The 18,238-nt window shown below is 42.5% G+C and overlaps 1 protein-coding gene across 1 annotated transcript in view; it reads right to left on the bottom strand.

The window, feature by feature from the left end:
- The window catches only part of poc1b (POC1 centriolar protein B), a 61,842-nt gene that overhangs the window by 39,635 nt on the left and 3,969 nt on the right, over window positions 1–18,238 (bottom strand). The window contains exons 8-10 of the mRNA XM_084059901.1: window positions 17,997–18,065; window positions 17,500–17,652; window positions 16,856–16,933 (exon numbers count right to left, since the gene is read on the bottom strand). Coding sequence (XP_083916027.1) covers window positions 16,856–16,933; window positions 17,500–17,652; window positions 17,997–18,065 — 300 coding nt within the window. The remainder of the gene's footprint in view (window positions 1–16,855; window positions 16,934–17,499; window positions 17,653–17,996; window positions 18,066–18,238) is intronic.

Genomic DNA, 18,238 nt, shown 5'->3' with positions numbered 1-18,238 from the left:
CGCCTTGTGTTACGTTACCTATCGCAGCTGTCGGCCAGAAACCTTGTATCTCCATATTTCCTGGGGGCGGCCATAGCTGAGTAGAGAGCCCGCCTGGGAAGTCCCAGGTTCGAGGTGTCCCTGAGCAAGCCACTTATATATTAACCCCTATCTGCCCACTTAGGATGGGTTAAATGCAGATACTTCATTTCGCTGTATATGCAAGTATACAGTTACACACACCACAAAGGAGTGCGGAACAAATAAAAAATATTATAATTTCATCTTTTTATGTGTTTCCATAAATCAATGCCCTATTTCATACTTTTTCATATGACAATGTTGCGCAAAAATATGATCACAATGCGTCGTGTTGCGACTCGTTATGACCTGCCTAATATAGAGTTGCAAAGGTTGGAGCTGGTTAAGTCTGTCTGTGAGTTTTATACATATTTTACCCATGAAAAGTATAAACAAGAAATGTTAACTAAATACTAACTACATTGGATCCATCTTTTTATACATTTCCTGAAAATGTACAGTTTTGTATCCGTCGAACTTTCATAATTTGTGTAGATTTTGGGGTGTGTTTTGACTGGGTAGTGCGTTGACAACATGTCCCAACTTCCATTCTGGCCAAAGATCTGTGTTGCATGTCTTTCCCTCTCTCTGCAGATATACGTTTGCTGTCTCTCTACTGTCTTATTGTAATAAAGCAAAAGGTGAAAAAAAAGAAAGGAGGGGAGAAAAAAAACATTCAGATTTTTTGCTCATTTTATCCATCCCGTTATTGTTGTTTGCTTTCACTCCTTTCAGAAGTGCTAATAATGGTGGTGATAATAATAATTATTATCATTATCATTATTAATAAAGGCTTATCATATGCAAAGTTTAAAATAATGGGTACATAGATATACAATCTAAAATAAACTTTTAAAAATAACCTTCAAAGAGAATTGTGAGGATATAATGTAGTGAATGACCCTTGATGTTTCTCTCTTTCCAAGGACATAACAGATGGAATAACAAGGACATAATCAAATCTGTGTGTCCAGTGTTCTCTCTTAAATCCAATTTCTATTTTGGTAACTCACACACACACACACACACACACACACACACACACACACACACACACACACACACACACACACACACACACACACACACACACACACACACACACACACACACACACACACACACACACACACACACACGAGTAGGAAATCGACAGTGCATCGTTTGCCTTTGAGGTGCCCCTGATACCTGTAATAGACCTGTTAGGCTATTTTTAGCATCCTGTGTGGAGTTACAGTCAGACCAGGCAGAGGAGACCCCCAGGATACCCTTGAGAGAGAGAGACAAAGGGAGAGAGAGAGTGTGTGTACGTGCGTGCGTGCACGAGAAGGAAGCTGGATGGATGAGTAGAGAGTGAATCTCACAGTGACGGAAGCAAAGGCAAACTGGGGGAGTCTAGCTAACACACTAAACTAGCTAATTGGACAGGAATACAAACACTAATATCAAATGCCTTGACGCTTGGATCAGCCCGGCAGCAAGACAAGAAGCTTCTCCAGTCAAGCTGGGAGGGAAACAGAGGACAGCACTGCGGCTGAATGATGCTAAGCTACAGTAGCTAGCGACACAGAAGGCCTATTTCAAAGTAATCCCTGAAAAATCTACAAATCAATCAGTTAATATTTTGGGTAATTTAATTTACAGCAATGTGGTGTTTTCTGCCATTTAGAAGTACAGCAGACAAAGACACATGGACCAATGTACATCCTTTGTGTTCCTCCTTGTCCATTTGATTCAATTTGTCAACTCTCACAGTTACAGACCCAGAAGGGCCCATTTGGTTTCTTCCGAACAATAATTTAGCTGTGGACCCCATGTTGAGAACCAATGGTATACATGAATACAAGAAACTATTAATGGCGTGGTAGGAAATTAGCACAATTCAGATTTTTTTTTTCAGTACACGTTTTCTAGGTGTAGATGTCATTATTGAAGATTTCACATTGGACATTTTTCACAACTGGAAAAACATTTAAAGAACTGTCAAAGAATGCATTGTGACTGTTGGATTAGTGTTTTCCTCCCATAATCCTTAGCTACAGTTGCTGCATTCAGCAATACTGTCTTGTGCTAAGTGTGGTAACCACGCCTAGCACTGTTTAATGGGATTCAGTGTTACTATCATACTAGCTGTATAATGTTACAAATAATATGTGCTACCGTCCAGAAGAAATAGAGCAAACATTTAAAACCCCTCAGCTCCTGTACGACTCTTTTTGTCTTCATATTTTCAGTAGCAATGGAATAGTAAATGTTTAGGATGCTGGCTTTTCGGCCACTGTAAAAAAGAAAAGAAAAGAAAAGTAAGGGCAGTGTAGCACAGCAGCAGCCAAAACCACTACAGCCCATAAATTATGTTTGATGACAGGTCCCAAATTCCAGCCCTATTTTTGGGTTAGGTGCGGTGTTATTCTTTTCACATGCTAAAAATACAGCAAAAAAGGTATCCAATACTGGTGATTACATTTACAATATTTTGGAAATATTGGTAAATCTGTCCATCCCCCGCAATTGTGTTCAGTTAGTGTTACATGTCCATATCAGTGGTATACTGCATATTTAGACCATTGAATATGACAGCAGCATACCACCTTTTATATGTGTATACATATATAACATTATAAAAAATATACCTGGAAAGTTTATCAACTGAAAAGTGAATGGTAGAAAATATTTACAATCCTTTTTTATGGGAGAAAAAGTCAATATTATAAGGAGAATTTTTGCAAAACTCCACTGCATTTTCACTGTAAAATGCATTCAAACATAAAAAAAAGTATAACAAACAAAATAACAAACTGGCAAATGGTTGGCAAATGTCAAATGTCAAATGTCAAGTATACTGTACCATGAGTTGTAGTCAATGGGCTAAACATGCCAGACTGGTATGGTACTTTAAAGCGTAAGGACAATACCTGATAAGTGTACTGAGGAAGAGTTTAGACCTGATAGCTATTGTTTTGGTACAGCCTGTGTTGTTAATGGTTCAGCTTGACCTTGTAGCAGCTAGTATAACTATGGTCTGATCCCTGTGCTCATTGGCAGAACTACCGTACCACCGAGTGTTATTGTACATCTCCCCATGATATCATGTACATTAAAGCATAACCATCACCACCTTGAATATTGTCTCAGACTCCTCTTGCCGCATCAATCACCTTGTACAAACTGGACAGATCACTTCATACAAGAGTACAAAACATTTATTTAAATAACTGATGAACCAAAATGGAAAATGGAGGCCAGCAAACGAGGAATTTGAAGCTGTGCCACAAAAATGTATAAAGTAAACTAACATTCTATCTAATCTAATGTCACAAAGCCATCTGGCGACAAACTGGTATAGTGTGTCAACACACTGAGACTCGACAAAGCAGAATAAAGCTCAGTTTAAAACCAGACAATCCTAGAGAGGAACAAGCTCCTCTCCTCTTACAAGCGGCGTTGCATTTCACTCAACGGAACAGCCCTGAGGCCCGCGCCTCTGTCCTGAGTGAATGTTGCGTAAGGTTGAGATAAAAGGACATGAGTGAATGGACAGAGGAAAGGAAGGGGGGGGGGGGGGTCAGAGAGTGAAGTGGAGAGATGATGGGAGGGGTTAAGTGGAAGGGAGGTGAAGAAGGGACGGACGGAAGGAAGGAAGGGAAACCGAAGAGAGAATCCTCCTGAATTAGTCATAAGGCTTGCCCGCCCGCTTCTTCCATCTTTCATAAATGAGATCGGGTTTTAGACACACATGCCAAAACACCGCCAACCACGCCCCGAAAAGCCCTGTGAGCCCGGCCAACAAACACCGGGGATTATGGGACGGATAAGGTGTCTCTCAAGACAGGTTTCCGTTTTGACTCCGCTGTCGCCGTCTCCTCCACAGCGATTGGCCAGTTGGGAGACGGCACGCAGCCTCTCCAGTTATCCGATGTCCCAGCAAATGCTTAACACGCGTAACGATTACTAAGCCAGACTCTGCTGGCGGAGGCCATCCTGCCCAGTAGCATTCATTCATTGAAGTCAATAAAAGTGCTCCTGTTTCAGAGAGGCTTATGTTTTGTTTTGTAATAAGGGACCTAGGTGAAAGCGTGTATATATATATACCCTCATTCAACACACACACACACACACACACACACACACACACACACACTGTTATATGAAATGAGCACACAGGAGTACACGTCATACACACCAGGCTCTGTGTGTCTACATGGCTCCTTGCCCCCAAGCCCTCCTCCCAAAGCTTCCTGTGCAGGCGGGGGAGGACAGGATATTGGACATCCCAGAGTTTTAGATACCAGCTTTAAGTGCTGCGGAGAGGAGAGCACGGGTGACAGGCCACGATGGAAAGAAGCTAAATATAGAAGGAGCTCCAAGGGATGGTTCACTTTCCACCAGAGGAAAGCTCTCTGAGGCTGCTTAACAGCCTGAGAGAGGGAACACGCGTGAAATTACAAATTACAAGACAATGATGATGGGACCTGTGTTCATTCCCCAAAACGCTGGGCCTTCAACAGTTATTATATGCCTAAACTTATCGCCCAACCCGAATCTAAACCTTACTCGAACCCTATAACGCCTAACGGCTCAGTTACACTGGAAGCGTTGCGTAAGCGAGTGTGAGGAGAGTGTGCTCCAAGGAGAGTGTGCTCCAATTTATGCCCTCATAATCCGTGTGTCGGGGTCGCGCAGCTGGTGTGAATGCTCTCATTTCATATAATGGGTGCAAATGGGAGCAGCCGCTGCTTCAGGGGTGTAAATGGGGCCTAACCCTCGCCAAAAGCAGTTACTGTACATGCCTAACCTTATCTCCTACCTGCCCGTAAGTCCTGAAAGCTGAGCCAAAGATTGTAGAATTGAGTACCTTTAGTCATTCCCTGACCCAAATCCAAACCTGAACCACTACTTCAAGGCAAGCCTGAACCACTTAGACCCTTGATACTGTACTTCTTTGACTAGGGGCCCACAGGGGTCTAAACATGGCCCCCTCCTGTTTTCCCTCTACACCAAATATTTTCGATGTCTGTTGGTCCCATTTATGATTAATTGATGTTGGTTAATTGTGAGGTCAAAATGCCAAGAACGTTCATATTTCATATCTTTTCTCCAGGTACCATTCTCAACTGGACTTTTCAAATCAATCCGCATTTTAAAAGGCTTCAAAACGCGTATAACATAACAATAACTTTGACCAAAAATGAGCCTGTTGGATTACCCACCGAAAGCAAGATTCACGTCTCCACAAGTAGATTTTCATATTGTACAGAACTAGCCTGGTTCCAGACGAAACTGCCATTGCAAAAAACAAACCACGGTATGCTTTGGAAAATGGTCGTCAGTAATGACTGGTATACCATGAATCATAGTCCATAGGCTAAACATGCCAGACAATGGGTATGGTCCTTTAATCCTTAAACCTAGTTCTGATTCAGCCTCACGTAGCCAGACTATATCACTGCGTGGATATGAGTCTGGTGCTTCCATGAGGATGTTTTTTTCCCCAAGGGGCGGGATCAAAACAATGGCCCTCGACGCAATTGGTTAGACCTACAACCAACTACCAATTACATAGTTGTCTCCCATATTCGAATACTGGGCCCTGATTGGTCACCCACGTCTTCTGGAGCAGGAAATGAATTCTCTATGGAGCGGTGCCAGACCCAAATCGCAGAGTGCAATTTTTTTTTGCACTCGCAAATTCGTCTGGTCCCAGGCTAGCTCTGACTCTAACCTTTTCCATTTCTTCGACACAAATGATGTCCTTGGCCCTGTGTTGAATGTGGTCTCCTCTCTCTTACCCTGACATTACATTACATTACATTACAGTCATTTAGCAAACGCTCTTTTCCAAAGCGACTTACAATAAGTGCATCAAACATAGGACATGATGGAAGCAAAAACATAAAAACAAAAACATATACTATCCTCCCCCATTTTAGCTCACAACGTGTCACAGTTGTGAACTTGTAGATCAGCAATTTTCTTTTTGTGTGTGGTTAAGTGGTTATGTACTGCAGTTTAAAGAACCAGCGAGATGAGGATCTTTCAGGTTAGGTTAGAAAAACACACAAAAGGTCAACAAAAGCCCCCAGCACGAACATCAGTGTACATACAGTACGTACACACAAGCACAAACAGAAATAGGGTGCATATACGCATGCTGGCGTCTGGCGAGACATGGGCTCAGTGGGTAGAAGACACTGTGTCTGGTCAAGCTGGCGTCACGGAGAATGTCTGAAGAGACACAAGAGAGGGAGACAAGTAACCAAAGCTAACCTAATGATATCTAATCACCTCCCAGCACACACACACACACACACACACACAGAGTCACAAACAGGTACATGCACATCACATGCACTGTACCAATGCATATATGCTCATGAACGAGACACAAACCCGTGCACAGACACGTACAGTATGCACATCCACACCACATATACGTACAGTACACACCATGAACCGACATCCTTTGTGCTCATGAGCAAGACACACACTTTATATTACGCCGCTGTTTCTCCCTGGCCTCATTTCACGCCTGCTGTTCCTCCATGTGGCTCTCAGCTGCCATCAGATCGGTTCAGCGTAAATGGTTTTGACACTTGCATGTTCTCTCATCTCGTCCGTCTGCCACTCGGATCACTGGAGGAGAGACCCAGAGTACCAGAGGCAAGCCACAAAAAGCTGTGGTGTGTTTTTAATAATGATCTCAATCTTTAATCGTCGTCAAATGTTCTCGCTCCTTGTTTCATTAGCTACAGATCCGGTTACTTGTGCCTGTAATGTAATTGCACGAATGCTACCGCGTCCCTATTCTGGGCGATCATGTCATAATGGATGAACATTCCCCAAAAATAGGCGCGTATTCTGCGAACATAACAGATCTACGAGCTCAAAGCTTGTAGATTGAGAGAGATTTAGTGTATAGGGATAAAAGGAGCGGGCCAAGTACAGACAGGGGTCTGTACTTTGAGGACGCCGGTAAGTACATATGGTTTAAGTGGTTAATTACTCGTTCAACTTCATAATATGAAGAGTACTGTAGTTGACATTCTGAATAACATGTTTTATCAAATTTTGTATCAAAAAGGTTCAATGTTTTCTACTAGGGCTGGGCAATTAACTGAAAACATATAAAAACTGAGATTTAGAACCATATGTTTTTTTCCTTATAACTCTACGAATTGATACGAAAAAAAATGTAATAGATTTTTTAATAATCGTACAATGGTGGCATGCAAAAATAGCAAATCTACAACGCGTCGCATATGACATGTTGTGAGCTTGCAGATCTGCTACCACCACCACCACGACAGCAATACGGCGATAACTGCTATTAATAACACATAACAATCAAAGCCAATACATATATGACAAATAATAATACTTTCTTCTAACATTGCTGACACGTGTAATGTTTTATGGCACCGATTCTCAACGTGGGGTTCAGGGTCCCACTGATAGTTAAGAGTTAAGACCCAAATGGAACCTTACGGGTCCATTTGGTTCCATTTGTACACTGTCAGAGTTAAATTAACATTGAAGATTGTACAGTGTAGATTGGTAGCCCATTGATATTATGGTGGAATCTCTTGAGGAGCAAGGCACTTTAAACAATGATGACAGAAGAGTCTGCATGTTCACTATTTATTCAGCACTAAGTACAATTTACAACATTGATTCTAGGTCTAATCTAGCAAGCACGAAAGCAGGCGGCAAACAGCTCCTTTGATGAGTTTCAGGCAGCTTATATAATCTCTTCCTTTCCCCATCAAGCAGACTCTATTCTTACCTACCAATCACAACGTGTTTCAAAATGAGCATCCTGCCTCCATCATCAGAATTCAAGCTGCTGTCCTAACATGTCCAGTCTTCTTCTCATCTTTATTTGAATCACAGACCTTTAGTAGTAGTACCAGTACAAACAAGTGTCCAGTAGCTGGTCAGTGTCACCCTGCCAGATATCATATGTGTCATCATGTTTCATCATTCTTAATATAGAAGTTAAAGCAGACAGTGATGACGTGATACTTACTAGTCTTTAGTCTATCAGTCTGTCTGTCTGACTAACAAACATATGTCTGAGTATTTACTCAAACACATACACACAATGTAAAATATGTATCTTCCACAGTGGTGGAAGAAGTACCGAGGTGTTTTACTTAAGTGAAAGTAGCAATGCCACAACGTCACAATGTCACAACGCGTCGTGGTGCGACGCGTTGTGTGCTTGTAGAACGGCTATTTTCAAATAGCCTACAGTATGTATAAAATAGGGCTAAAGTGGTTGTCTGTTCCATAATATCATAATTCATATCTGAAAAGTAACTAGTAACTAGTAAAGTTTTCAAATAATTGTAGTGGAGTAAAAGTACTACATTAGCCTCTGAGATGTAGTGGAGTAGAAGTAAAAGTATTGAAAATTGGAAATACTCAAGTAAAGTACAAATACCTCAGAATGTTACTTAAGTACAGCACATAAGTAATGTACTTTGTTACTTTACACCACTGATCTTGCATATCACCGCAGTTTAGAAATTCCCTAATAATATCAATCAAAAAAACATATCACTTAATAATAAGCAACGGTATCAATACAAATAAACACGCTTTCTGAAGTTTATGATCAAGCTCAGATTCTTGTGTCTACCAAATCCATGCAGCTTTAACATAATTCAGCACTATGTGTTTCAGGTTTCAGCCCTTCACTCACTCCTATCGAAGTCAGTATGGCCCTCATGGAAAAATATGTTGGCCACCCGTGCTCTAGCACGTTGATGTGTTATTGTGCTCAGAACAGCCTCAGCCGAGGCAAACAAACAGTGGACAGGAAGCAGAAATAACAAGAAGACACCGTGGCATTGAGGCGTCCCTGATCTCTGTAATCGAGCCTTGTGTCTATTTTTATCCCCCTGTGTGTCCTGACACAGGCGTCCTGCCTTGGCTCTCCCTGTCAGCACAACACAAGACACACGTCCAATACCAATACACTCACAAAAACCTACTGACTGGATTCAGCGAGGCGGGGTGGGTGGGGGCACAGGGTACCCTGTGCCTCTATTAACACGTTCATGCTATCCAAGTGTCTTGAAAAAGACACGGAGCACAACGCTTGCTTAAAGTGAAATTCACTAAAATGGAAGGAGGTGGCAGGGAATAGACCTACTAAGAGACAGTTCAGTAACAGACTAACAGTAACAGTAACAGTTGCAAATGTCATTATCTATCTATCTATCAGCACTAGTATTTTGTTCTTCCAAAACAGGACTGCTTCATTGCTGCACATGCATGACTGAAATGAATGGCGAACAAGAGCAGAGAGCTTCATTCAAGAACACAGCTCTCATCAATGGGCATCCCCTCCTCCTCCTCCCCCTCCTCTCCTCCAGAGATGACGTAACCTCTCTGCTCCATTCAGAAGCACTGAGCCCTGCTAATGCTAAAGCTACTAGCTCGCATTAACGCTACATGTCTAAAGCAAGAGAGAGAGAGAGGGAGAGAGAGGGAGAGAGAGAGAGAGGGGGAGATAAATAGAGGTAGAAATACAGAAGAAGGGACAGAAAGGTACAGAGAGAGAGAGTGAGAGAGAGAGAGAGAGAGAGAGAGAGAGAGAGAGAGAGAGAGAGAGAGAGAGAGATGCTGTTGGGAGACAGAGAAAGGCAGATCAATGAGAGGTGGGAGAAAGAAAGTGAAGAGAAAGCATGCGGCAACACCACACTGATGCAGAATACGTCACCCCAGGCACAGCACACACTCGCTCAACAAGGAGAACGGCAAATCGCATTTGTTTCATTGTGTGCACATTCACAAGCGCGTGTGTGTGCACACACACACACACACACACACACACACACACACACACACACACACACACACACACACAGGAAAGAGCAACACACACAGCTAGATTAAAAACACTGTTGTGTGAAAGTGCTGTAGAGGTTTTATGGGTTTAGTTTATATACTATATGTACTAGAGTGCTACCGATGCCGGATTCTTGGGGCCGATCCCGATTGATGGAGAGTCGTGGACCACCGGTGACCAGTGTTTTAATCGATATATTTTTTTAAAAGAGACATAAAAGAAAATCTTGATTGTTTTTTAATGTTTCTATTTGATAATCTTTTATTTAAGCATATATTACTAAACATATGAGAAGAACATTTAACCTTAATTATACTTATACTATTAAGTATACAATCAACATACTATTAATTATACAATCAACAAGTGTGCGTGCATGCGTGCGTGTGCGCGCGTGCGTGCGTGCGTGTGTGCGTGCGCGTGTTCGGTTTGGCCCAAGGCAGAACAGGGTGATTCTACTCTGATGTGACTGTCCCTGTCAACCCCCATCACTGGAAACCAACCCTCTCCTCTCCTCTCCTCAGTGTACTTTACCTTCTACCCTGCATCTGCTTCCTGTCCATCAGCCTAATGGCTCTCTGTGTAAAAGGACAGAGAGGAAGAGAGAGAGAGAGTAAAGAGAGATGTAAATTGCCTGAAGGGGGTCTTTTCCTGTATTCACGCTTCCTGCCGCCATTATGTGTTCGGAACCATTCTGCGTTTGCTTATATGCATGTGTGTGTGTGTGTGTGTGTGTGTGTGTGTGTGTGTGTGTGTGTGTGTGTGTGTGTGTGTGTGTGTGTGTGTGTGTGTGTGTGTGTGTGTGTGTGTTGCATAAGAGCAGTGACTCGGAATGCTCTCGATTGTGTTTATCGTGGCTGTCAGGAGGAAACCTTTAAGTCCAAAATATATATATATTATAATAATAATAATAATAAATTATTATTATTTAAAAAACTTCTGTATGAAGTTGGTAGTAGGGCATTAAAAGCATAAAAAGTTGAAATATATATATGTTATACATTATATTAGTTGTGCTTAAATGGATGGAGAACTTTGGTAGAACCTTATACCACAGTTAGTTTCATCCTCACACTGTGATTGGTTGAGAAGCTTGAGGCTTTCTAATGAGCGCCAATTGGTTGAGAAGCTTGAGGCTTTCTAATGAGCGCCAATTGGTTGAGAAGCTTGAGGCTTTCTAATGAGCGCCAATATCTCCCGATATATGTAAATTAGTGCTGCTTGTTTACCTTCCCACGGTTCCTTGAGGGGGTTCCAAATTTACCTGTACAGGTCTGTAACTCTGAGAGTTATGGGGGGGTCCTTGAAATTACAATGTTTGAGAACCACTGCCCTAGAGGATGATCCCTTACTATTTGAGTGACCTCGCCTCTAGTGCCACCCTCAGACCAAAATGCCAAATTTGCACACAGGATATCTCATAATCATTTATTTATGTTTTGCAGTATATAACCCTATTAGTTGTGGTGACCCCAAGGCCTTTCCTCTAGTGCCTCCGTCAGTGAGTATGCAATATATTATCCACACTTCCTCAATTCTGCCACTTATAATAACTTTTACCACATGGCCGTAAGCCAAGCCGTTTGTATGCACGTCTGTCCCAAAAACAGATCATGACGCCATGAAAGCACTTTTGGCCACACTCATGAACACAACACACATATGTGTGTACATGAGTGTCATTAAAAATGAATGTTTAAAGTCATAACGTCAGAAAGCATGTGAACATTCACATGCTTTCTGACATTATGTCAGAGGATGTAAGAGGATGGGGTGTTGGATCACGTGTGTGAATGTAGAGAGTGTGAATGTGTGATACATATGTATCTATGCCTGTGTGCATGCATTGAATTCATTACGTGCCATTGTGGCAGCTGGTGGGTACTGTTAACCACTTAAAGGGATAGTTCACCCCAAAAATTACTTATTTTCTATCAATTACACACCCCATGAAGCCTTGAATTCATGGAGATTTATTTTTTTTTCGCATTCCTAAACCAATAATTTGATGACCGGCGATAGATGCTAATGTCTCCGGTAGGAGACTCAAATTTGACACTATGAGTCTCCTACCGGAGCCGCCACAGGTCATCAAATGAATTCAAGGCTTCATGGGGTGTGTAATCGATAGAAACAAAGTCATTTTGGGGGTGAACTATCCCTTTAAGCCCTATTTCCAAAATAACAAAAATAGCAGATCTACAAGCTCACAACGTGTCGCATCGTGACCTACTGTACAGTAAGAAACTTAACCCCTAACAGCCCTCCCCCCCACACACACACACACACTCCCGAGAGCTCAATGACCATCTGAGCAGCCAGCAGCCAGATGAAGCTGAACATTTATTTCCCCCATGGGATTAATAACGGTGCTCTTGTGTTTTATGGGTGGGGTGAAGTGGCAAGCCAGGGGCACAACACTCCCAGTTCAAGCTACTGTAAGTGGGGTGTTTGGGGGAAAGTACTAGCCAGTTCAAGTGCTGCAGTTAAAGCAATGCTATACAGGTTTTCAGTTTGGCACAATAGCACAGCAGCACAATAGGCTCTTGTTTGCCGCGAGCGGTACTTATTCAGTGCTTCCAATCAGCGTTCAATCCGTCTCCCGTTAATCTCCCTCATCTGTCGCAATAGAGTGAGAAACCAAATTCAACCCGACTCCATCAGGAGAATGCAGCCAGAGACACATGATATAATATGCCACTAGAATCATCAAGAAGATTGGCAGAAGGCTGCTGTGCTGAGGGTTTTGATTTTGCTTTTGCCCTGACTGAGTACTGTAAGGTAGCACTTTCACTCAGACTGGTACAATTCCTGACTTCTTCAGTAGGCAAACCCAAACCATGACCCTAACCCTATAACCATCTGATAATAATTTGATTGGTGTGGGCGGTACGCTGCCTGAGACAAAATTCAGGTCAAGAAAGATCGCTAATCGCTTGAAAGATAAACTTCAATTTTTTTTTTTACCTAAATCCCATTGTTCTTGTTATTGACGTGAGGAGATCAATAATATAGTATGGCAAAAAATACCCTGTGTATTTCTAAGTCGCGAAAACGTCAAACGTGTCATTTCACATCGTCGAACCTACGGAATGTAAGTTGAATCAGTCTGTTCTTTATAAGCCTGTATCTTTGTGTGTGTGTGTGTGTGTGTGTGTGTGTGTGTGTGTGTGTGTGTGTGTGTGTGTGTGTGTGTGTGTGTGTGTGTGTGTGTGTGTGTGTGTGTGTGTGTGTGTGTGTGTGTGCACATTATGGCAGGGAGGTGTATAAATTATGGCACGGCGCAGTGCACCTGCCAATGTGAGCTGAAGCCAGTGAAACATGGTGGGAACACAGTTTCCACGTGCCCATGTACTGGAGCGTGGGAGTTAAGGGTGTGCAGGAGCTGCACGCGGCATGCATCCCTCTGCAACATAACAGAAACCAACCAATGAGCAAATGGTGTGGCTGTCTGTGTGCAACTATATTATGTGTATATGAATTAATTAATAAATGAGTCTATATTTAGAGAGAGAGAGTGTGAGTGTGCGTGTGCGTGTGCGTGTGCGTGTGCGTGTGCGTGTGCGTGTGCGTGTGCGTGTGTGTGTGTGTGTGTGTGTGTGCGCGTGCGCGTGTGCGTGTGCGCCCAGGATGTAGTGAGCCAGTGCGACAGGCAGAGTTCTAGCTAGTCTATTAATAGGACTAAGGGCCCCCAAGGGCCTGAGCACACTCAGGCACGTGGATTCATTTTGCTCTCTCCATTGCTCTGTGTATTTATCTCTACTTAATTCTCATAACACCATCTCTCTACCTCTATTTATGTCACTCTTCTGTATTATCTCTCCCCTTAAATCCTCCTCGCCCACCAATCACCCTACACACTGACCCCCTGGGTTGAAACCTAGTACCGCATATGGCCGGATGGCTCTAATTTGAAATATTGGACGGGACCCCGCTGTTGCAGTCCAGCCAAGAAATAATATGCTACAAATGGGCGGCACACAGAATTCCCACTTTCAAATGCAAGGCAAGTGGTTCACTTATGACAATTGTGAGCTTTATTAGGACCATCTCTGTAGATCCCCATTTATCTGAACCCCATCAGATCCAAACTTACCGGTCAACCAATCCAGATTTCCCCCCCTTAAGTCATTGGTTACTAGGCAACTGTAAGGAAAATACCAGATGCAAGGCACAAAAACATATCCAGTGTCCAATGCCTCATAATCATGGGTGTATTGCTCACAATCAAGACCAAACTTGAAAACACTGATACATACTTAAAACAACAGAGTCAGAGGAACAAGTTCTGAGAGGGGAGAGAAAACATCTTAGTGAGCCTAGGGGTCAAACAAGAATAATAACAACATAATTTGTGGGCAGATAAGGTTATTACTACAGTGTAATAATGTGGAAGCAGAGAAGGAGGCAGAGTTAACTGAGCTGATGAAAGAACTAAATAACAGACAAACATATTAAGACTTGTCCATAAACCAGCGTATTTACTAGCTACAACGGCAAATGGAGAATGGGATTTGCAAACAACCTCAATGGAGCTCTCTAATCCAAAAGACGTTTGGGTGGAGAAAATGGGAACAAAGGCGAAATGACATCAGGGAATATATTACGCTTTACATTCCTACACAAATCAGAGAGAGAGAGAGAAACACGAAGGCAGAAGTGAAATAGCATGTGATTAAGGAGCTGTATTTTATGGCCATTGTGATCTGTCCCTATGTGGTATGTACTGTATATGCTATAACTCACAGTTGAGCTAGACTCTGGATTAAGTATACTGCATGTAATAAAAAAATCATTATATGGGCATAAAATGTGGACAATATTTTCATTCTATGCATATCAGTGACTACATTAAATACTGTCTTCTCATGACGTTTTCAATATCTGCATGACAATACCATCCATGTAATTCATGTCTGCACTTAAAACACAACACCAACACACAGCGAAGGGAATGTAAAACATGAATGCCAAGTCTGTAACTTCTGAATGGCTGTATTGCAGTTGAACACCAACGCCACTTATCAGAGTTGGCCATCGTGACTCTAAATGACTTCCACTCTACTTGCTCCATTCATGACTTTCCTCCCACACAGCAGCCAATGAGAGTGAATGAGATGCCAACAGAGGAATCCCACACACACACACCCGCACACACACACACACACACACACACACACACACACACACACACACACACACACACACACACACACACACACACACACACACACACACACACACACACACACACACACAACTGTAGATGTCCTAGAACATTCAATAGTGGACAATATTTTCGGTACTGAGAGCCTTCTGCACATCAAATACATTAAGACTAGCGTCCCTATTTTGGGCAAATTTTGCGAAAATAGCCAATCTACGCACTCACATGCAACACGTGTGAGCTTGTACATCGGATATTTGTTGTACGACTACCGTAAGTATCTAGGGCTTAAGTGGATAACATCAGAGGATACTGAACTCTCGGGAGATCATTTCAATCTTAGCCTATAGACTGGAAAAAGAGTATCCACACACTCAGGTCTTTGAAGAAAAAAGGTTGTTGGCTTTTAAAAACGTGAATTTCACAGTGTGTAAACAAATCTGTGTTGTGACTTGTGCAGGGGATGTTGGCCCTGTTTGATAGCATTAGTGTGCACGCGCCCTGCACACAGAGGGGTACAGAACACTCCACACTGAAGTAAGTGATGATGAAGTTCTGCCTGGAACCAATTGTCATGTTGGACAAAACCAGTTCAACAGACCCAGAGTCGAATATGGACCGAATTATCCTTTAATCTCATGGTTCTGCTTACTTATCCAGGATCAGCGCTATGTGGAACAAGCGGATCGAGTTTACACTAATTCACATCCAGTATTTCAAGCAACACAGGTCTAAAGCCTGGTCAAGGCCATACACATCCCAGATCAGCCCCATGTAAATCTGCAAGACAAGATCCAAGAAACACAAATTTGCCTCTAAAATGCACTTGCACTGATATTGTAAAGGGCCATGCAAAGTCCATTCCTTGTGTTTTCCTTTATTGAGGCAGACGGTAGAAAAGCTGAGGGCTCTGATCCCAGACCAGCCATGCTGCATGTGACTCCAGAGACGGTAGTCCAAACCACTGTGCGACAGAACCTATAGCAATCAGGGGGTTCGACTGGTTTGCACCAGAGCAGTTTTTCAATGTAGAATAGTGAAAATAATTAGCTTAATTCTTTGGTTTCTGGTGACAATCGGGGGTCCAAGACCCACTGTATTTAACACCCTAGTCCCAACCACTAATCCCAGCATTGCATGAGGAAAGGGTCAGATCTCTCTTGTACAAATCATCTACAGCCACCACGCATCGAGTGGAGACACTCAGGAACCAACAGCGGAGAATTGGAGCTGTGCTGGGCAGCACCCGGGTGTGAACGGAAGCAACAGCATGAACTTTGCGTAAAAGAGTGTTCATGAAAAAGGTATGCCTACTCAGCAATACATAAAGATAAAAAATGATGTGCACACCACAGTGCTGCTTGGAGGCCCCTGGCACTGACCTCTTTCTAACACATATGTGTGGCTGGACATATAGACGCATATAGACAGCACACAAATGCACTTTACTTTGGGGAACAATTTAAAGTCTGTACTGCCACCCGGTGGCCATATGGTATATTTTGAATTGTCAGGTGGAAACCAAAACCAAAACTGTTACTTTTCAGGAAATGGTCAAAAGAACCTGTGTTCCAATGGATCCAATGTAGTTATTACAATAGTGTTAGCAAGATACAATAGTGTTAGCAAGATCTGTTAACTTGCAAGTCTGCAAGTTAACAGATCTTGTAGATCGGCTATTTTCACTTCTTTCTTTCTTTTATTTTGTGGGAAACTTTTCAAACTTTTCATCGATTAGGTTGATTAACCCCTAGTAGCTGGGTGGGACTTACCTTGGTAGAATCAAATGCTTGGCCTAGCTCTATAATATGAGGGTCAGTGGACTGGGTGTCTGCTACGGAGGGTCTAATCTGTGGAGACAACGACACAACAAATCACAATAAACAATACTAATTAGGATGTCCGGGTGGTTCAGCCAGCTAGTCTACAAACTAGGGCTGGGAGATATTTGACCAAATACCTTGATATCGAAGATAATATCATATTATGACGCTATTAAAAAAGAAAAAGAAAATAGCAAATCTACAGGTTCACAACGCAAGGCGATGTGACACGTTGTGAGCTATTAGAGAGCAGTTTTTTTGATACAAATTACATCTTGGCTGCAACTATGTTTCTTAGCAATTATTCTATCGATTCCTTTTTAGATTATTTGAATTATATCAACAAATTATAATATGATAAAGTCTCATTCTTTTCGCTGTGAGCTTGTAGATCGACTATTTCCGTTGAATGTTTGCCTATTACTACAAGTCCAGAAAAGGGATGCTAGGGTTCATGTGGTTAATGCAGATTAGATTAAAAGTGTGTTATTTCAACAATAAAATATTTGTCTACAGACTGCAGAAACCCAGGTGATTCCAAACTGAGAAGAACTCAAGTCTCCTTTATGTAAAAAGTCATGTTAGTCTCTGACCTCTATAGCTGTGTGTTGTGGGTGGTGGAGGTGCGGTATCCGGGGGTGGATGTCGGTAAGGTGGGGTGGAGGGTCCGGAGTGGACCTCTTCCTGTGACCGCTCAGAACATCCCGGTAACATTTGGTGTCAAAGTTGGTCCTCCACATCATCACCTAGGCAGAGAGACGACTGATGTCATTAACACACCAAAGGTCACAGGTTCAATCTCCGCAATTTGTCATCCCCTGCCCAAGTGTGACGTAAAGAGCAAAATAGCTTCCATGTGGATATATATAAGCCCAGGTGAGATATTGAAACTCCATCAGCTCCTCTACTGTGACCAGCTCCAGAATAGACTGGAGTTCAGCTGAATGGCTCTAATGTCATGTAATCTAACATCAAGGTGCTATAATTATGTATCGCCTGTACATCAGAAGGAAAAGATTATTGTAATATTTTCCCTCCGGTTTTATCGACGTGAATAAAATCAACACTTCACCCACACCACCTACTGTACCTGTGCATCTGCTCCGCCTGAAGCAAAGAGGTCTCCAGTCCTGTTGAAGGCCACTGTGAGCACAGCACCCTGAGGAGAAATACCATCAATGTAAACTAGATTGTAAACAATAAAAGAAAGGCTACCCACCCCTTCCAAGCTGACTAAGTTGCTAACATCTTTACAGTGAAATTATTGCAGGCATGCAAACAGCCCCGAGGTGAAAAAGGTGACAACAAGTTGTTGTTTTTTCGGGTCAGGTG

This window comes from Gymnoscopelus microlampas (genome assembly GCF_963454915.1).
Source record: "Gymnoscopelus microlampas genome assembly, chromosome: 6".
In the NCBI taxonomy this organism is placed as follows: Eukaryota; Metazoa; Chordata; class Actinopteri; order Myctophiformes; family Myctophidae; genus Gymnoscopelus; species Gymnoscopelus microlampas.
Note: the sequence above shows the minus strand (reverse complement) of the source record. Positions and strands in the feature narration are given on the sequence as shown.